Source organism: Megalops cyprinoides, chromosome 3, assembly GCF_013368585.1.
Source record: "Megalops cyprinoides isolate fMegCyp1 chromosome 3, fMegCyp1.pri, whole genome shotgun sequence".
In the NCBI taxonomy this organism is placed as follows: domain Eukaryota; kingdom Metazoa; phylum Chordata; class Actinopteri; order Elopiformes; family Megalopidae; genus Megalops; species Megalops cyprinoides.
This window is the reverse complement of record NC_050585.1, coordinates 38,908,507-38,930,406: the sequence shown is the minus strand read 5'-3', so window position 1 is coordinate 38,930,406 and position 21,900 is coordinate 38,908,507. Positions and strand designations below refer to the sequence as shown.

General features: G+C 43.8%; 1 protein-coding gene across 9 annotated transcripts in view; it reads right to left on the bottom strand.

Moving 5' to 3' along the window:
* The window catches only part of gramd1ba (GRAM domain containing 1Ba), a 129,868-nt gene that overhangs the window by 5,112 nt on the left and 102,856 nt on the right, over positions 1-21,900 (bottom strand). For 5 of the 9 annotated variants that reach the window (XM_036524302.1, XM_036524296.1, XM_036524298.1 and 2 more), the window contains 13 exons: positions 19,828-20,044; positions 15,454-15,474; positions 6,195-6,279; positions 4,953-5,056; positions 4,429-4,524; positions 4,234-4,314; positions 3,356-3,471; positions 2,692-2,872; positions 1,470-1,662; positions 1,206-1,352; positions 997-1,115; positions 503-645; positions 239-342 (listed from right to left, as the gene is read on the bottom strand). In XM_036524302.1, coding sequence (XP_036380195.1) covers positions 239-342; positions 503-645; positions 997-1,115; positions 1,206-1,352; positions 1,470-1,662; positions 2,692-2,872; positions 3,356-3,471; positions 4,234-4,314; positions 4,429-4,524; positions 4,953-5,056; positions 6,195-6,279; positions 15,454-15,474; positions 19,828-20,044 — 1,607 coding nt within the window. The remainder of the gene's footprint in view (positions 1-238; positions 343-502; positions 646-996; positions 1,116-1,205; positions 1,353-1,469; positions 1,663-2,691; positions 2,873-3,355; positions 3,472-4,233; positions 4,315-4,428; positions 4,525-4,952; positions 5,057-6,194; positions 6,280-15,453; positions 15,475-19,827; positions 20,045-21,900) is intronic. The other 4 variants (XM_036524300.1, XM_036524301.1, XM_036524297.1 and 1 more) reach the window with 3 other exon arrangements.

Here is a 21,900-nt window from a genome sequence, read left to right as displayed (position 1 = left end):
GACAGAGGACGCCAAGCTGGCAGCATTATTCAGGACATGATATAGGAAACCCTCTTCTGTAAGAACAGGTAAATCTCTCTGCTGTTGCTTCACATTAAAGACAAAAGATAAAAAACCAAAACCAAATATTTATATATGAATCAAAATGTAACACCATTTATGTGCTTATACATCTGAACCTGATATCTCATGTTGCATCATATATTCAGATGTGGAGGCTTTTAGGAGTGTGTCTCACCGAGATGCCTGAAGTACTCGTCCAGGCCACTCCAGAAGTTCCTCTCGATGAAGCCCTTGACCAGACCCCAGGGCTGCTTCCTGTAGCGCAGCTCTGTGGACACCCTACAACAGGGAAGCACACGGCCATGTGGTTAGCGCTATCCTTCTAATGCACTGGTTGGAATTATTTTGCCACCATGGAGATGGGCTCACATGCACATGTATGTGGCTGACACGTGGAGAACAGGCTGAAACGAAGAGATGAAAAGGACGCAGGCCTCACCTCAAGCGGCACTTATTCTTGGCCACCCGTGTCAGCATGTAGCGGTTGAGGGTGTAGAAGTAGTCGTGGTAGGGGACATCGTGTGCGATCACCTCAGCGTCGATGATGTAGCACTCGCTCTCCTGGCTGGCCTTGTACAGGGTCTGGAGACAGAGTTAGACGCACTGAATAAGATTAAGTCATTTACACTGTGTTTCACAGCTGAATTGGCCTCCATTATATGCATAATAGCTGATGTTTCATTGTAAGTTAAGTATGTCTAAAAGGTAATTAACTTTGACAAAAGGTAGTTTCACAATACTCCTTTATAAGAGATAGGACGAGGAAGGAATTGAAATAATCTGCTTCCAATTATGTAGCTCCTCTGAATAATTGCTAGATACAGACACTAATAGGTTTGTAATGTAAGACTTAAAGACCTCCTGTAGTTCAGGCTGAGCAGAGGTGCAAATACTAAGAGATGCAATCCCTCTGGCCAGAGACAGCCATCATACCTGTGTCTCTGTTACTGTGGCGGTCTTGGGGGCCAGCGGGTTTGTGAGGGAGATGGTGTACATGATTTCACGCGTCTGGTTTCCTGACTCCTCCTTCTTCCAGGGATGATAGACCACATCTGCAAGGGTGCCAGATCAGAAGACACGCTCAACCACCAGTTAACTCACCTGATCCATGGGCCATTGCCAAGGGAGAGTGCTGGACTCACCCGAGAATCTCCGCTGCTCCAGGAAGTCCCTCATGAACTGTGACTCGGTGAAGAGGATGTCGTACAGCTTGTCCACGCTGAACTTATACACCTCGTTGATGTACTGCTTCCCATTTAAGTCGTCCTGGAAGGCCTGCACCTCTCCTGCTGGGGGTGGGGGGTGGCAGGGAGAGAAGCAGGTTAGCGGTTGAGCAGAAGTGCCCCCCCGGTGTACTTGCCTGCTTGCCATTTATGTGTGGCACTGGGGTGGTGCCTGGCTCGTACCTTCATCGTGCGTCTCGGAGGAGTCACTGAGCTCCGTGGGGAGGTCCTCGTTATCGTTGAAGTCGAGCGAGGGCGAGGGTGCGGGGACGGGCGCGGGGGAGCTAGGCTCACTCTTGTTGTCCTGCAGTGGGATGGCCAGGATCTCTCCATCGGGCAGGCAGCTTGTGAACTCCTCCGTCGGGGGGATGTCAAACTGCAGGCCAACCACACCAGGACATCAGCATCAGCTTAACACAGAGGGCATGACACATTAAGGCACATATATTCCCAAACCCGTTAACAAATAGGTGATTACAAAGTCACTGGCAGGATAATATGACTAGCACAGAGGTACTGGAATTTCAACCCAGACCTAGTGGTCAAAGCTCTCATCTCCCCAAAGTGCATTACCTCATTCTTTTTCAGCCCTCTACTCTAGGACATGTTATGACATGTGGTCTGTCACTGTGTTTTTATATGGTATGAGTGGAATAGCTACTAGAGGCAACTTAATTCTTACTGACTATTTAAATAGTCTTCTGCTTCTGCCCAGTGGCGCCTGTGGTGATGAAGTATGTTCTTTTAATCCAGCAACTGTAAAAATGACTCCTTTCAATAAGCATACACAGTCAACTGTGGCCTTGTCGAGAGTCTCTTCTTTCTTCCAAACTTCCAAATTCTGTTTCACTGTAGTATTCTGGAATACTGGAGGCATTTGGTTTCACACCTAATTGCTAAAATTATTAGGGGTTTACACAAGTTCATAGTGTGGATCACATTACAACAGGAATTCCTAGGTTTGATTATAGAGACGTCTATCCTGCAGCCATAAATGAACACATTGAAATCATTATTATTCTTTCTTACTACTACTGTTATCATTTATACATTTGCCAGAGGCATAATGACGCAAGAAAAACACAGAGCATTTGTAAACAAAGTATCAAGTATACCTAGTCCAACATTTTAAGTTTTGTCGAACACTCAGCATATGTCATTAAACAGATGAGAAAAATGAGATTAGAGAACTAGAGATTAAAATTAGATCATAGAATGATAATTATAGAGACAGATCAGAGTTAGACTTATAGAGACAATTTCTTGTGTGCAATTAAGACGAAACATTTTTGAACAGAACAGGAGCTCCCTTATGACAGGGTTGGTGACCACTGCTGAAAAAGGTCCTGTGATTTACATGTCATGGTGCCCTGCCTGTGGTTGCCATGGTGACGGGGTTACTCACGGAGACGGGCGTCTCGCTGCTGCCCGTGGGCGTCAGCGGGCTGTTGTTGAAGGGCTTCTTGTTCAGCTGCGGGCTGGCATCGGGCTTGGCCTCTGCGCTGCTCTTGGAGGAGCTGTCGTTGGGCTCGTTCTCCTCGGCCGGGATCTCCTCGCAGTACCTGCACCATGGGGAGGGGCAGCAGCTGTATTTCAAGATTATCAGCTCTGGGCTCAGCACTGGCATTTTCATGAGGATGGTGATGTGGAGGGGTGTGGACTCTGTGATTGGTGCTTCAAAAGCACTGCAGACAGTTTAGTGAAAGTAATGATAATGATGATGGTAAGTACAATGACGAAGACAGTGATTCAGGCAAAGATCTGTTTTAGATCACATTCAAACTAGATGTTTATTAACATGCTAGATCCACCTCTTTTGTTAACAAGTTAAAGGTGCAATTAAACACAATAAAGTACACTATGGCTGAGAAGTGAAGACTTCATGAGAGCTGGGTAGACAAATTCAAAAGGATGTATTTACTATCAGTACATTCAAACAGACAGTACATATTAATGGGACAGTTCAGCAGTTCTGGGTGGAAGGCAGAAAAACCAGAACTGGCACAGACAGAGTCCTCACCAGTGTGGATATCCCATGCTGGTTTCCCATGCTGGGAGGCAACACTCACCCCATGGTGTTAAAGTCATCGTCCGGGGGAACATAGTCCTCGTCATCACTGGTCAAGCCCAGCTCATTCCCATAGCACTGGTGAACAAAGTGCCACAGCTCTTTGGGACACAAGGGCTGTGGGGAGGGGATGGAGGAAAGGGAGAAGAGGGGAGAGAGAGAACTTTATTGAATACATGCTCATGCTCATTGATTGTGGCTGCAAAGTACTTCAGCAACAGTAACACCTGATAGCCTTAGAGCATGCTGCTGTACAGTTAAACTGGCAAAGCTTCTGGAATGTGTTTCTGTTATACTTTTCTCCAGAATTAACCTTGACCAGTGTTGGTACTGGCTCTCTTTATGAGCATCTCAATACACAAATCACAATCATTTCCAGTTCCTCACATGTTGTAAAAAATGTCAAAAAGTCCTTGTTCTATCCTCCAGCCACTACTCTCTACCACTGTTGATGCTGGCAGAAGTTCTACAGTACCAGTGAAAGGCTTGGACACACTCATAGAAAGGTTATTCTTTATTTTTACTACGCATTAAAGAATTATAGTAACGACATCAAAACTAAAAAAATAACACAAATACAATTATGCAATGACCAAAAAAGTTTTAAACAAATCAAAACTCTCTTATATTTTAGATTAACCAAAGTCATATCAAAAATAATAATTAATCAAAAATATTTTTTTGTGGGGAAAGAAACTCATACATAGGCATAACTTCACTCTTTGTATTTGTCTAAGAAACACATTTCAAACATTTAAGCATAAGTTTTTAGATAATGTCTTTGAATGCATGCTTCCCATTATCTTGATCAGGTGTGTCCAAAATTTTGACTAGTATTGTATGTGAGGTGTAAGAAGTAAGACCCAGCTCCTGGCTCACCTTATCAAGCAGAGCATTCTGCCAGAGCCTGAACATCATCATGTACGTCCTGTCCCGGGCTCCGAACGAGGTAAAAAAGTGCTGTGGGCGAGCGCAGCGAGAACAAGACAAATGTTAGTTTCACACTCAGCTGGAGTACCGATGCACAAGGAAATCCTGTTGAGACTCCACATTAGAGTGGTGAGCTGGCCTCACCTTCTCAGTGTCAGTGCAAAGCTGGATAGCATTGGGGATGAGGCGGGCCGTCTTCTCCTTCGTCATGGAGCAGATGTCCTTCAGACGCACTGTCAACTGAACAGGTGGGACAGTTGGACACACAGACACATCAGGAAAGGACAGAAATAAATGACTCCGTAGCAGTGTCCACCCTAAAATGTCTGTATGGTACATATCACCATAATACAATAAATACATTATATACTACTGAGGTGGACTGGAGTTTAAGACAGGAGCCATGTATGTGAAACTGTGTCAAAATAAGACAACACAAAACAAAAAAAGAAAATAAAAAGTCACATAATGCACTTACAATGCACAGTTATCAAGTCTTTTCAAAGCTGTTACCTGCTCTAGTATTTCAGTATTTCATAAAGAATATAATCTCTATTAGTGTGATTCCACCTCAGTTTGACAGTAGTAGGAAATGAGAACACAATTATGAATAAGAGAAGAACAGAGGAGAGCAGAGGAGAGCGCAACACAGAAAGCCATCACCGTACCAGAGTTTCCCACCGGAAGATGTTGCTATAGAAACAGATCCAGTTTTCTGAGAGGTAGAGTCGGCCCTGCAGGAGGATGTCCCTTTGCAGGGCGCAGGAATAATCTGCCAGCAGAAGGGAAAGGTCATCACTGCAGAGCCACAGCTTGGGTTGACCCCTGACCCCCAACCTTCACACACTGTTCAACCAGCAAAAATGATACATATTGCTTTGGGTGATCACATATGGACTCATATGTGTGTTCAAGTTTAAGAACAGCTCTGTTAATAATTTTATCTGGTTTTCTACATTTACATTTATTCATTTGGCAGATGTTTTTATCCAAAGTGGCTTACAAGTGAGGTACAATACAACACAAGCAAAAAACCATGCAGAGTCTACAATGTTAGAAGCACTGCATGACAAAGTTCCAAAGGTTGGCCAGGCAAAGTACAAACTAGCAGGTAAAGAGGTTTTCTGAACAAAATGCATAGGGAATTGTAATGCTTAGACCTCACAGAGCTGCTGTTCCTTCTGCCTGTGCTTTCAGTTTTGCTGGGAGAGATGTGTGCTTCAAGAATTGCTCAGCTAAATGGGCACCCAAAGGGAGTTGGTGACATAATGAAACCCAGGTTAAAGTGTGTATTGGATTATGAAAGTTTATTCACCAGCCCCGTAAGGTCCACTGATTCGATTGTGCTTAGTATATCCAACTTTACACCTGTGGTTCTTGTTTAAACACTGACTTTTTCCAGAAACTGTTAATGAATTTCAGGTTACTAAATACAGTACCTTTTAAATTTAGATAAGATTCAAATGTAAATTGCAAAGTAAACACCTTTTTTATGAGGAAAAAAAGCTGTTTTGATTCAACTGCTTAAATTCAACTGTCCTTTGGATTCATCCACTACTGCCCTGCATCCTGTAAGTTTAAATCTCATGATAGGAGCTTTCTCTGAAAGGCAATGGCAGAAACAGCCATATTTTTGAAATAAAAATAGTTAATGAAAGATAACTTTATCTCTCGCAGGAAAATCACCTTTCTCTACATTATTTATAATTCATAGCATCACATTAAATTAGTTTCAGCTCATTTACCTGACATAGCAGGGAAGCTGAGCAGACATGACATGACAGTTCAGAGTTGCCATGTACAGGTACAGTATGTAACACGGACACACAGGGTTCCTTGCTGTGACTGTTTGTGGGGCGGCTGTGCAGCAGTCCTGTAACCCCCGACCCCTGTCGCCGGTGGCAACTCACCCACAATGAGCCGCTCAGTGTCTGGCAGCTGTTTGAAAAGCTTCCTGAAGTCCTCATTGCGCTGCTTATATGTGGGACTCAAGACCTGCAGCAGGGAGGAGAAAGGGACAGGGACAAACACGGAGTTAGAGGGGAAACACGCACAAGTACTTACACATGCAGGCACGCGCACACAAACACACACACACACACACACACACACACACACACACACACACACACACACACACACAGTCACAATGCCACGCAATCAAGTGCATACCATTCTTGTTAAAGCACCTCATGGATTACTCCTGTTCTTTTGACTCAGCCTGCTCACCCAGACCAAAGGCTGACACTCAGAGGGTCTGTGAGGCGTTGCGTTCTCATTAGTGCCGCATATGAACGTTAAACATGCTCAGCCATCCACAAAGCACTGCCCGTTTCACATCCACAGATCCTTTCAAATGCAAGAAACAATTCTGTAGCATGCAAGGCTGCATGAGGCTCCTTCTTATGTGTTAACAACACAAATACCTTCCCATAGTGCTTGTACCTGCCACATGCTTCACCTCTGTCTATGTACCACAAGTTCCCTGCTGTTGTGTACTAATGTTTTCGAGATCATTTCACAACCTAAAAGAACAAAAACCTCAGCAGAGAGGTTTGTGAGGAAGCTGGGAATCCTGCATATGGTCACGTCTTCACTACTACCTGGTCCAAGCCTCAGTGCCCCACCTCTCTCCACAACCTCATTTTCCCCCGAACAGTAGGGACTGAGGAACATCAAAATACATGCAGAATAGCACGTAGACTAACCTCTGCCTAAACCTCACAAAGCAAGTGACAGCAGCCTCAGAAAACAGATCACACTGCTGCCATATCTGTAGAAATTCATCCAACTGGATGCCGGTCATCAGCGACAAGAGCACGCCAAGGGGGGGCTGCCCTCTGTCCTCTCTCCCTGAATCCCAGGCATGTGTCAAGCGGACAGTGTGATTACTCTGTCGTGCCTGACTGGGCCCAGGTACAGGGATCTACGCGCTGTTTACAAAAGACAGTGAGGCCACAGGCCAGGGCTACGCACTCCCAGCCTCCTACACCCACACGTGTATACTAAAGTAAACCTCAGCAGGGCGAGAATATAAACACAAACGTATTAACATCTGACTGGTGAGTAATTAAACACCTCTGAATGCATGATAATTATGGACCATGCATCATGCAAGACTAGCCATTAATCGCTGCCTGCTATGGTAATAATACAAAGGAAAACTTTGTATTACAGTACAAACATTGTGAGATCCTTACATTGTAACTGTTTAAAACTCAATGGTAAAGCCCAAGATAAACCAGCACAAGATCCTATGTTATCTGATTTTTGCAGCTTTGTATTAAAGTACAGAGTTCCTTTTGTGATTGTTGAAAAAATTCGACCTTTTGATCCATGTTTAGCTCCAAATGTCCTAAACTTGAACTGGATACATGCCATGCACCCCATGTGAGAGGCCTGTAAATATGCTTGCTCTTAAAGAAGCCTCAGCTGTCAGCTTATCTGTGCGACTAAACAGAGCTCAGCCACTCCCCTCTAGAAGGCTTCGGTGAGAGAACAGCGCTACATTCTTCAGCCCCGAGGAGAGGAAAACATTTCCAGCTTTTCGTATGTGTGCTCATTAATTTCTTTGCTGGACAGAAAGCAGTTGTCTTCGTTGTTCAAAAAGGAAAAATGTCAAGATTATGACCTGTACTTGTCTGGTATTCACTGATATAACACTCTCAACACACTTATCTTGTATTGTTTGTATTGTAATGACTGTGGAATATTATGGCAAAACCAATAAATAATTATTTGAAAAAAAGGAGGAAGAGTGGAGGAAGGCTCACCACTGCCTCCCGCATATAGTCAGGACCATTCTAATTACAAAGTGTCTGAAGAGTCAAAGCATGCCTCAACGGGTCAAAGAATCAGTCCAAACACCTACAGTATTTGCAACAATGATTTGCGATGCCCAATAACAATGTCTACTTTTGAGCCTGAGACACAAGTGCAGTGACATTTACAAATAGGGACTTGTGAGCAGCACTCATTCACCAATCACCAGGCTGAGAAAGGCTAGGCTTTGCAGCCTCAGCCACATGGATCATCACCCCGTTACCTTGCACCTCACAACATAAAATCCCCAAAACCTCAGCAGAGAGGTTGATAAATATGAGACTCTGCATATGCTCATGCCTTCACTCTAGTCCGACACCTGATCCCTCTAGCTCTTTCCACAACAGGACTCTGTCCTGACCAGTCCCCCGAGAGTCCAAATAGCCGATGATTCATGAGCTCGGGATGCTGGCGAGCCAGGGCTGCGAAAGCCCTGCTGTGGAAACAATCAGGAGGGATGGACCAGAGGACTTTAGCCTCCCCGCCCCTGGCTCCGCTCTGCTGGGACACTCACAGCTGGGACCTCCTCGGATTCCCAGTCCTCCCGGACCGCCTGTGCCTGAAGGACCGCTTCCAGGATGGTCTCCCACTCTGACCCCGTGTTGACCAGAGCTTCCATGCTGAAGACCGGCACCAAAAACACCAAGTGCTTCTTCAGTTCGTCCTCCGCAATTCAATTGACAATTCAAGTCCTTGTGCCCCAGGGGTCTGTCGGAATACTACCGTAGAGATGGTGATTTTATCCAGTAACCCAGAGGCCTGTTGGAATGCTATTTCATGCTGTCTAAGCGCCCAGCCTGGCTGACTCCCGCTTCATGGTTGCAGTCTCTAAAACAGAATGCCTGCTGCAGCCGCTGCCCCTCAGTAACCCTCCGCCCCAGTCACACGTTGTGTATTATTACTTCTCTCTCCCTGGGGAAGAGCGCGGTCTGAATCTAGCTGCTGTACAGAGTCCAGCCACTGCAGAACAGAGAGACAGCAGGGTCACTTCCTCACCACAGAGAGCCCCGTCTCCAGCACAATGGCCCCACTGAGTTAGTGAGGGCTGAAATACAGCAGCAGCAGCGTTCTGCCCTGTGAACTGACAAGGCTGAATGGGAGGCGTCCTTGACCAGTGTAACCCTCAGTTACCCTGGCGCACACACCTCAGCGATCCAGATTCTGACGTTCGAGAGGCCGAAGCGTGTATTATGGCTGTGACGAGCGTGAAGCAGCTGGAGGCACGTGATGCCTAAACAATTGTTGTTGTTTTTCCGATTCGAAAAAGAGAGATCGAGTTATCACAAAGCCAGGCACTCCCGGCAGACGGCCACCTGGAACCTGCCCTTGCTCTTCTGCAGCTACCACTCCCCTGTTCTGGGGTAGAGCCCTTTCCATCTACCAATATCAGTGATTTCTGAGAAGCCTCATCACTGAATGCCACTGTGAACAACTAAGAATCTCTACTATGCTATAGACAATACTATTATAACTACTATCTATATCTTTTGGAAGAAGACCAAAGGCTCCGTGGCATTTGGAATAACGTGAGTGTTAGACGAGGTGATACCAGTGAAGGGTGTAAATTACAATCCTGTCAGCCAAATTCAGTGACGGCGACAATTCTGAGCGTCCCCTGTATTGGCTCTGCTGCAGCCAAGAGAGGCCATATCTGTGTCCATAAATCAAAAACATAAATCACAGCCACACCATGAAGTCGGGACATCAACTTAGTCTGGAAAAAGAGTCAGACTTGGTAAGCAAAGTCAGGCAATCTCCAGCTTGCTTTGGAAAGATTTGGAAACAAGATGTCAAAATTCAGAAATGTCATCTTTTTCATCTGCAAGTCATAGTTTATCCAGTTTGTTTTTGAGATTTGCTGTCCTGAACAGTGAGAAGAGTCTGCAAAATCCACCCATCCACCATGGTGGCTCAGTACAGGAGAACAAAATAATGAAAAAAATGAAAAAGCATCAGGCAAGACCATCTCCTGGAATCAGTAGGCTTCTTCTCCTTCACAGGTGCCAGAACAGACACATTGTCTGTGACACTGACCCTGAAAATATGAAGACCTCTCCCTAGTAACAGATATAAACCCAGCAGTGGAGCACAGAGTTACACATTAACCACAAGGCAAACAGTGAGTACCAGCAGTGACTGGTACCCAGGAGTGGACTGGACCTGGAGGCGCTGCCAACTGCATTGCACTAGCACAGAAAACCTCGAGTGCTCTCATGGCCCTAGCTCTCCCTGCTCTGCGATTCTTAGAAAACAGCTCTTGAAGAGTACGATGTGGGAGGAGTATGTGTGAGTGTGTGTATGTGTGTGTCACACAGCGAAAGAAAGTGTGAGAGAGAGGGAGAGTATGAGAGTGGGAGGAGACTCAGTAAGGCTCCTGTTTCCCACTGAAGTATGTTCTCTCCCAGCCAACTGGAAACCAGACTGCAGTGGAAACCAGGATCAGATGCGCCTGCTCTTTGTTTATGGAAGTGTCAATCTTTGTCGAAATAAGGACTAGTCAGATACATGCAGATAAAGCCCCTCCCTCCCTCTTCCTCCACCCCAGCCCCCTTCCTCAGAGGCAAAAACACCCTAAAACTCCATTCAAAGAGTTGATCTGCATCATGAAAGTGACCTCTCTCTAATTTATCAACCATCATCATGCGAACAGACATCTGAATTTTAGCACAGACCTGGCGATCTTCACCGAGATGGAGAACACACAAAAGCATGACTGTGAAAAGGGAAAAAAGCTCACTGACCTTGTTGAAAACAACTTTATGCAGGACAGCATGTATGCTTTTTTAGCCTCGGATCCGAGGATTGCTCAAGATTCAAACCTTGTGCTTTTTGGCAACTTTGTGCGCATGTGATGGGACGGCCGCTCACAGTGCATGCCTTTGTGCTGGAGGCATCCTTCGAGTAAACATTGTAGTCCGGCCAAGGCCAACCCTCCTTCCTCTCTCTCACCCCAGCGCAGGGTGAATGAACTCTGGGCTGCCTCTCATGCCATAGTGGTGAATCACAGCACACCCCACCAGCTGCCCTGCAAGCAGACCCCACAAGCCTGTCCTCAGCAGGCTAAAAAGAATCACCACTCACCTCTGCTTTACCGTCTACACGGTGGCTTCTGCTTTGTAGTCCATACTGATAAGAGGAGGGAGATGGCTTGTTTTATCTGGTGCGATTGCTCCTGTATGGGCTTTACACAGGGGTGAAATCCACTTTGCCCTTTGCAGTTTATTTTTTTTATCAGAAGCGATCAGATTGCCTGGGCTGAGCCATTTGTTACACTTAGGTGTGCCATATAACTGTGACCCAACGGGAATCGAGACATAATCGTAACAGCGCATGGTTGTGACTCATACTTTATGGGCAGAGGAGAGGCCCATTTTACTTCCCACTGCAGACCTGTCACTGCAGAGGCATTTTGGACGGAGTCCTATCTATTAGACATTAACCCACAGCAGGAGATCATGCGCCGCACCACAATGGCTTCTTCACAAGCTGGTATCACTCAATCACTGCTTAGAACGTGCAGTACATGGGAGCGGACCAGAGTGAGAGTGTGATCTGTTGCTTTGCGCACACCGTGCCGTGAGGAGTAACCCTGCACTCCACAGCCAGAAGGTAACTTCTGCCATTCTGGAAACCATTGAACCCAAGTACAGTCACCGTTGGCTTTGCTCAAACAAATGCAAAGTCACCTATGGTACTCTGCACTGTGACCTGATTAGTCAGGCCTTACCATTCTTATTTCCTTACAGTATGAAATGTAAAAAAAAAAAACTGTTGAGTGACTTCAGGTGTTTATGAGTACAGTGGGCTGTGGCTGGTGCTCTTCAGTGTGTATGTGGGTATAGGAAAAAGGTCACAGCCAACATTAAGCAAAGGGCACATTCCAGTTGAAAGCCCAGCAGGTCACGAGATGAATCGATTAGCCGCATGTAATGTCGATCTGCGGAGCAAAAGTCCATGTGAGAGTGGCAGCGGGATGGCGACTGGAGCAGTCCTCCACAATGCCCCCTTTGTCTGAGGGCTCTCCTTATCTGCTGTCATGTTGCAGAGGCCGGGACTGAGATCAGGAGCTCCACAAACACAAAGTATTTCTACACACACAGGGGCACAAAGGAGCTTTTTTTCACCCAGCTCAATTGTTTGCATCAAAAACAAATTTTTCATTTCCCATGGGAAAAATACTAGCAGGAAATGGAGTTTTATAGATGTAATCATAATGTGAAAGACTCATTCTTGTTATCTATGAAAAAATGGTGAGAAACAACTGAGAAACAACATTTTTGGCTGCACTGAATCCTAACTCCAGCATATTTTATCAATGAAAACATCAAATGCATAAAAAACAAGAGCAAATTTAAGAATAATGGATTCATTGTTCTTAGAGTAGTTACTATTAATCTTTCTTTTATTTTTACCTAAACATATGTCATCATTGTATCAAAAGCCTCAGAATGTAGACCTTCATTTGGAATCTTAATCAGCGTCAAGCCTATGTGAAATGGCACTGACGCAAGTGTAGTATACTCACATACTCACACATCAACCATGACTATTGCTGGCAGTTTGTGAGTAAATATGCTTTAATGCCTAATATGATAAATAATGCTTTAATGCTCAAATCTACTCGAATCCCTCGCACCAGTGTCCACCACTAGGGAAACGGTGTGTCTTCATTTAGCTTAGAAGCACTGTTAGCCACACTAGCTTCATGTGACATACAACATGAAATATTCTGCATTCAAATGACAACAATCATTGTGAAAATCCACAGAAATATAGAAATATTTTTGCACAAGTCCGTGGTGTTAGAGAAAGGTCTGCAATTCAATCTCAGAATAATTGTTAGGATACTAATATTAAAGCTGGTTAAGTGAAATATAGGTCCCCTTTGGAAAAATAACACACTCAATGAATGTTCAACTACTTTCTACAACCATTGAAAAATATGTGATGTCCGCTGAAAATGATTTGATGACACAGGTATAAACGTGAATTTCTTCAAAAGAGGCACCCACTTTCCACCAAATAGCAATGAATCTCGGCTCACAGCTGAGAGCCAGCAGCAGCCCGGCGTGTCATGCTGGGTGGAACCTGAAGAGGTGAACATGCTAGCAGAGCTCAGATACTAGCAGAACATGCTAGCAGAACCCTTCAGATATTGACCTCAGTGCAAAAGCAGCACAAACCCAGGGCAGGGTGCAGAGTACAGGCCGGGGTTGACTTGTTACCACCTGCTGACCCAACATCTCCATGGAGTCAGCCCTTCTGCACAACTGCAGATACTGCATGCCCAGACATGCAGAGCCGATCTGAAAGCTCTCGCCTCGAGGGTGGAATTGTGCTAATCATCTGCACGACTCTGACCGTTTGGTCTGTGATTTTGGTTACAAATTGTGACACTTCTTTTTTTGGAGTGAAGGAGAAGGGCTGCAGGGCTGGGTGGTCACTTTAGACACTGATATTGACAAACCTGCAATTTTGAAATTGTGATTACGTTATTGGCATTTGGTTAATGCCACCGCATGGGTTAGCTATCAGGTGGAAACAAGGTAAGATCTGGAAGAACAGGATGCTCAAAGAATCATGTGGGAGATACTGAGAAAAAATGCAGGAAAAGAAATGAAAAATTGAAATTGAAATTGAACACGGGTCATGCTTACTCTAAGGAGGTGCTGTCTTTCATGCTGGAGAGAGAGGGGGAGGACACATTAAAGTAAAAAGAAAGAAAGCACAGAACCAGAGAAATACACAGAGTGAGAAAAAAACTCTACACACAACACCAGGGATTCTCAAGCTTTTCTTTGCCTCCCATAACTCTGCCCATTGACTGGACAAAACACCTTCCTTATATTTTCAGTATCCCTTTTAGTCCTGCTGCATTCAAGCAAAGGACAGTCGATCACCATTAATGCCAATCCAATCATTACATGAATGACTAACATCCTCTGATATTGATTAGGAATAACAGTGGAATGTAGAAAAAGAGGTTTAACACTTGTGTGCTGTACAGAGAAAACATAAGCTTTTCAACAAGTACAGCACATGAGCATCTGCAGCCTGTTTCTGTTTGTGAGTAACTCTGCAGTGAATTGAGAACCACTGTGGATTCATAATGATTCATAAAATAAGGAGACATAGAAGAGGGCATTAGTTAGAGATGAGGTCAGAGAGAGGTGGAGACGCTCAAGTCATAGAAGGTCCAGCAGCTGGAAAACTAAAGGCACTCCTTCCACACAAAACTTTTTCAGTGCTTTCCTGTTAGGTTACAATGGTAGAATCAGTACATCTGCTCCGACATACAAAGGCCTTTCAAATGAGTTCAAGTATTGAGATGGAATACGGGGAGATGCACATGCTATTTTTAAAAGGAAGGCCATTTGAAAGGGATGCGGTCTGCCTTCAATGCTGAAAAGAGTTTTATTTCTTCAGTATTTGAAGAAATCCACTGGGAAGAATCCTAAGATGAGTCAGTACATAGAGCTATGCAAGTCATATGACTTATTCCCACCTGCTAGTTTATTAAATGGAACAGAGCCATCATAAATAGATGAAGCAAATACCTTATAAAAAGAAGCAAGTCCCCCCCCTTTTGGCCAAAGAGAGTATATTTTTATCTACAGGATATATCCCCCTCGCCCTCCATTTGCTTCCATGAAATCTCACATTTGAAGACCAAGAATTTTTACTGGTTCCTTTATATTCTCTGAATACCCAAATACAGTCAAATGCTTTTGCTGTCACAGAAGAATGACCTACATTAAACATTGCAAGTCCTAAATAAATTCAAGCTTTGGGTAAACAACTACATATATCTCAACTACCACTACATACCACTACATTTCTTGCACATTTTCTTTAAACAAAGAAGTTGCAGCTTATATTAGAACACCAATCATATTCAAGGAATTTACTTAACACAATATGAAACTTTAAAGGTAAAAAAAATATCAGCACACTCCTGTCTGGGATGGAAACAACGCTCTGAATATCAAAACACGGACCTGACTTCGTCAACTTTTCCCGGGCTGTCACCACTGAGCTGCAGGGAAAGGTGACCGTCGGGTAAAAGCTTTCACACGCTGTCATCGCGTCCTGTCAAACAGCCGCCACCTGTGCAGCCTTCGCAGCAGACATTCAGCGGCAAGTTACACACCTTTGCAGGACGCCAAGACAGAGTCGACAGGCACACGCCGATGCCGACCCCTGCGAGCCCCTCCGCACGCACTGCCTGTCACAATGATGACAGTCTCTCCCCCCTTCTGCCCCGACCCAAGCCCCTTTCTGCCGATCCACACAGATCACAGACACAGACACAGACGCACTGCCAAGAAAACAGAATGTGTGACTTACGTTGTACCAGCTCTGGCTTTTCTGTGGGCCCGGAGTCAAATGCACGTTGGAGACAAAAGAGACAAGAACAAGCTGTCAGTTACTTTGACAAGCACTCCTGCTCAAGGTGCTACATAGCAGAGAGGACATAAACAGAGGAGCTACAGCATTAACAGTGGGTACACAGTAAAGGTTCAAAGGTCATATTTTTGGCTCTTCACTTTGTGCAGGAAGGGGAGGTGCAGGATATTGTGTGCAATGTCATCCAACTGGATGGTTTAGTAGGAGTTCCTCTTTTCCTTGTACTGTTAAAGTGACACTTCATTCAGAATTGTGGTAATACAGAAATACAAGTTCTACACATCAAAGCAAAGGCAAAAATGTGACTTGTCAGTTGTGAATATTGCATTAAATGCAGACAGTCATATTCATAGGCGTGAAGAACACATTGACTTTTCTTTTATGTCCTTTGCTTACCCACAAGAGGGCAGCATCACTATTCTTTTAGTAAAATATTCAGCACAGTAATCAATGAGCGAGGCCAAAAATAGATGACCAACTTTAAGATTTTAGACATGGATTCTCCTGTATATTAGTAGTTTGAGTCAGGGTCAAGCTTTTAGAATGTTGTAAAATACCTTACCTTTTTTAATTTTTCTGATTTCTCAATACAGAATGTACAATGTGTTCTACGCTTGGTTTTGAGCAGTCAGCCTCATATAAGTGCCTGCAGTCTGGCATTCTGAACGTGTGAGTTAATCCGATAGGAACGCGATGTGCAGTGGAGGGTGTGTGAGCAAATTAAGGCTCCAGAGAGACATGGGCAAGGTGGCAGGCCAGACAGTGAGGAGAAAAAAGGTTAAGCCCCACTGATTAACTGTCCCTTTAACACAGAGGCCCCTGCTGGGCCCCTTTTACCTAGGAATCTTCACAAAGGCCTACAGAATGCTTAGTCTGAGGTCATGATATCACACTGAGTTAGTCCCCAACAAGTACAAAACACACACACACACACACACACACACACACGCGCACCCACACACACACACACAATCCCGTGCATATATGCAGCCTCCTCAACCTTATGAGTTTCAGATATGGATTTCTAGGTACCCTGGATGGTGCTTTAAAAAGTATGCCAATGTTTTAAAGGAGAAGAAGACCAATGTTTTAATCTATTCCCAGAACTATTTAAGGGAAGAAACTGAGAAAACTAGTTGTGTGTGGTTTTAGGGTCAGCTCTCATAAATCCCATTCATAACAAATATATGTGTACGATAAATGTATGATAAGTCTGCTTATTTTGTTTCATAACATATGCATTAACATATAGTTGATGGCATATTCATGGATAACATATAATGATTCATGTGACATTTTGACTTTAAAGTGGTAACTAAGTGGAATGTAGTCAAAGCTAGGGAGAACTAGACACGGGTTCTGACATCAGAATAGCTAGGAGGTCAGATATGGATGAAGAAAGGGAAAAAGAATGGGAGAAAGCAAACCAAATGAAAAAAAAAAATGAATGCTTACTTTAAGCAGGTTTAGTCTGTCATACTGGAAAGAAAATGAAGATAAAATAAGAATGAAAATGGAGGAACCCTGGCATGCAAACACATAAAACAACTATGGCAAATCTTTTCTCTAGTTGGTTGGCATGGTGAACCTGCACCTACAATTGCACACATTCAAAAAATGGCCTTAAGCATGAAAATAGTCTACAGGAAATCCCAGTCAATACTGACACGCCTCCTTTCCAGTTTAGCCAATCAGAAAGCAAGGCTTTAAGCCCCAGTATGTGCCAAAAGTCAGCAATACTGTAAGTCCTCTTGCCCACGGACCGAAAAGATCAGGTTTCCTAAGATGGGGGCAGAGGTGGCAGTTAGACAGGCTGGGATGTGCCCTCCTTCCACCGCTCCAGCTTAATCTCTGTTGCCGGAATGGAGAACCGCACAGCTCACATGCAGCGAGAGAGCTCCTAGCAGCAAGAGGTGTGTGACCTTCACTGACTGTGTTGCTGCGGTGACGGCTCCATGTGCAGCTAATCACATGGCGCAAGTTGGCAATCACAACACTCAACAGTCCAGATCTGAGACAGAGTGATTACTGAGCTCTTAGCCTTTGAGCACTGCACACACATATGTTATACAGGCATTGATGGAAATTAATCACGAAGTAGGTTTACTTCTATGAGTTGATCCATTACGGCAACCAAGTTTTCAACAGATTCAATCCAACATAGTTTATTACTTTTTTTAGGCCTACTAGAAATGACAAAATGTTGAAGTATAACCATAAATACATATCACATGGTTTGTTTCAGCAATTCTGCATTAAAAAGGGTACTATGTATTACAGTATGGAGGTCTCTAAAAATAAGATGAGCATATTAAATTTAAAATATATATTTATATTTTATATTTATTAAATAAATATTCAAAATATTTAATAGATCTTTTTTTTTTAAATGCAGACTCTACCATGAAAAAGCATATTTGAAACCAAATGGTGGGGGAGGGGGTGCACATGAAACAGGATGGTAGGGGGGAACACACATGGTAAGACACAGAGGGCAGGTGACAAAATACGGAGTATCACAGAAGGGCTGGGGGGACATGGAGCAAGCACACAGCAGTATACAGGGGTGAACAGCAGGAGGATTAGGAACAGAAAAGAGTAATGCTTACTTTGGAAAGTCGCTTGTGAGACTAGCATGCATAAGAAGAAGAACAAAGAAATCAGAAAACAAAACTGCAACCACAACAATGAGAAGGAACAGAAAGTTGAACAATCAGTATCAGAGAACAGACATTTCATGTGATGGTGCCGGAGCAACATAAGCAAAGCATTCCACATTTACAATGAGAGGAAAGATGAAGACAAAATGACAAGTCTTGATTGGCACTTTTAAGGCAGAATTTCTGCATAGGACTCTATATAAGTAACTGGCAGAGCAGGGATAGGAAAATTGTTAAATATAATCATGTAACTACTGGACTGAGGATCACATATCGCTTGGTTGTACATGAAGTATATATGAAAACATAGAGATTAATACACTTTAGTTTAGACCTTCCAAGCAAAGCAGTTGTGTAGAAAACCTACAAAATGACTTACTGGGTTTGATACATTCTAACATGATTTGTTTGAAGTGCAGTTAATCCTCACCCAGGCCCTAGGAAAAGGAAAGACCTTGTCTTTCTCTGTCCATGTCAGGCTGCTATATCAGGACCTCAGTGATACAAGGTCCAAGATGCCATATCGAGACCTGCTCCTACAGCCCCGCTCCTGGACTCTGACCTCTGACTGATGGCCCTAGCTGAACAGCTTTATGGCTGCGGGAAAACAATGATGTCTGGCAGAGTGATCTGAATTTCACCACACATCTATTCTGATCAGCCCCACTGTGAGGCTGATTTAAAAGTGTTGACTTGAAATGGCTAGAACGTGGAAAGTCTTAAGCCTCCTGAGGTAGCAGGACATGTAATGTCACCCACAGAGCATGACAATGCATTTCTGTATGCTTGAATGAACAGTGCTTGTTTTGGGAGTCCTGACGCGACCCGTTCCCTGGAATCAGGTACCCGGCCACTCAACCCACTTTCCATCAAACACATTAGCAACTCGCTTCATGTCTTCATGTCAAAGGTCAAGTTACTGTACATCCATGAAAGGGTCAGTAATCAACTCTTGGCCCACTTAGTGGTGTAATTTTGTGTACAGGATTTGGGTTTCTTTGACAGATAGCACATATGTGAATGGGTTTGCAGAAGGCCAAGGCCTTATTAGACAACTGTGGCCATGTTTAAATACCTGGGTGACAAAGTGACATTCTGTACATGTACAAATACGGGGGCAAATTCTTTTGCAAGCATTGTTAGGCACAATGAGGGAAAGGTACACCTGTCTGAAAGTGGTCTAAAAGTATGGACTACAGTGTATGATTGTGACCTATCTTGTACATGTGCACACCTGGAACTGTCCTAAATTTGTATCTGACTTAATATTAACTGAAAAGAACATGGCTAGCAATAGTTCTTTGATTAAAGTTACATTCCGTAAGTAAATGAAGGAGGTCTAGATGATCAATATTATTTGATGTCTAGATGATCAATATTAATTGCCAGTACAGAGTTCTTAAAACGTGCCACTCTCATATAATTGTATATGAAGGGTTAGTTAACATCAAAAACAGTCCAAGTCTGTTATACTGTAGACAACATTTAGAGACCACAGGGTTTATTTTACGCCATTTCTATGTTTGCGGCATACTTGCAATCAAAGACAGAACACATGTAAATGCCATCTAACGTGTGTATGGAGTTAGTGAGGAGCCCTAAAAGGAGGGGGAGAGGCTAAGAATGGGAGTGGCAGACAGTGGGCGGGGCTCACTTTGGAGTTCTTGCTGCTGCTGCGTGCGGAGTGCACAGACTGGCTGTAGGTGCGCTGGACGACCTGCTCCGGGGTCGAGGGGGACTTGTCAGAGGAGTGGTCTGAGCCCTTCTCCACCATGGTCTCGCCCTCCAAGCTCTGGGGCGTCGGCGAGCGTGAGCGTTTGCGAAGGACGGGCGAGCAAGCTGGCGTGCTCCGGTTCGAGTTACTGGCAGTGCTGGCGAGAGAAGAGGGGAGACAGGGAGGGGAACACACAAGTTGAAATAAGGCACATCCATCATTACTTTAAATAAAACTCAGAATCCAGCGTATGGGTGACGTTTATGATCTAATTTGACTCATTTTATGACAGAGACAACTACAAAGCCCTCTATTATTATAGTAAGAGACCACCTGCACTGATGTTATGACGAGATGTTCTACACAGACAAATAACTTTTTCCCATTAGTCAGTCTGCAGTGAAATATTCTTTCAATATTTCCATTATCATGAAATCTCCAGCACTTTAACCACAAGGCTTCTTTTGGGCTGATAATCAAGCTGAATCACAAAGAGGTTCCTTGAAAATAGCCTTGATCAAACAAAACTAAAAATGTGAGATAGATTTTTGTCCTGTCAGGTGACCTGAAAAACTGCACTCCGGATGGACCTTCTTAGAACTTACAGGACACTCCCCCTTGGCGACTGAGACCGAGGGTAAAAACATCCCTTGTTTTTGTTTTAGGGTCAGCAGCAGGACAGGCGGACACTGCATCATGTGAGAAGCCCAAGGTCTGTATGTGCTGTACATTTCAGGGGTTGGAAACTCACATATACCCACAAAATTCTAGGGTCTCATATAAAAAAAAACAGTAAATGCCAAACATTTTCCACAGGGAGGTTTAAGAGCTAATATGGAGGGTGAATTAGCGTGGCAATACACTGTACTTTTCAAGCTGTCTGCAAGTGAAATACAGGTCGGTAATGTACAGGTAATCGATGAGGACCTCAAATGTAAGCAATACACATCACTCTGGATGTAGACATTTAGCAGGAGAATAAATAATGCACAATTGTTTGAATGTGTATTGCAATAAAGGAGTTGAACAATTCACTTGAATCTTCACTTCAACAGGTAAAGTATGCACATCTTAGCTGACCATCATACTCTCCATCAAAGTTCTCATCCTTAATGGCAGCAAAACATTTGACCTGGTGTGACCTAGTCTTTTGCATGATAAAGGCATTTATATTAAAACTAATGAGGCAACAGTCTAAAATCTAAAGATGTGATCTGGGACTAATAATTAAATAAAGTTATAAAATCATAATTAACGTAATTTCAACCACAGGTGCAGAAAGTTATAAAAAATTTATAAAAGTTATTAAAGACTCAGGCGTCTTTGATTGTATGAGATATTACACAGCCATCTACTTGCTCTGCAAGAAGGTACCCCAAGTAGGTACCCCGTTATACAGCGGTATGCACGCCAGTTAGATCTCATCAATTATGTCTCTTAGCTAACCCATTCATACAACTTTACTTGACTGTGAGCAACCGTTTCTCAGTAAGGATTTTAATTTACTCACTTCCCAAAAGGTTATCAGTCAGGTAACCTAAACACAATTCTGGATGGCCTTCCTGGAATGAGCGACATAAACGGCCTGGACTTCCCAGCGTGTTCCGTCTCATCCATCTGCGTGCTCCATTTTACCAGTGGACAGCTGTCACATTAATCAGTGTACACTCCCCAGATATACACCCAACTGCACACAGCAATAAGGCTTCTTTACACAAAAGCAAAGTGGTCACTAGAATCCGGGTTTTGAGAACCTTGCACTGAAGTAACTTTTTACAGTGGTCTGAATGGATAGCTAATTTGTATCATTTTTCTCTTATGCGGTTGAAGAGAGTACATCACAGTTACAGACACATCATGTGCAAATACTGCACTTACAGAGTACAGGGACTGTTGTCGATCAACAAAGTGATCGAGTCCTTTCAAACCTAATTGGACAAAGTAGCATGTAACTGCAAATGCAAAATATTGATGAAAACCATTTGAATAATTGATAACACTGAGGACTGAAAA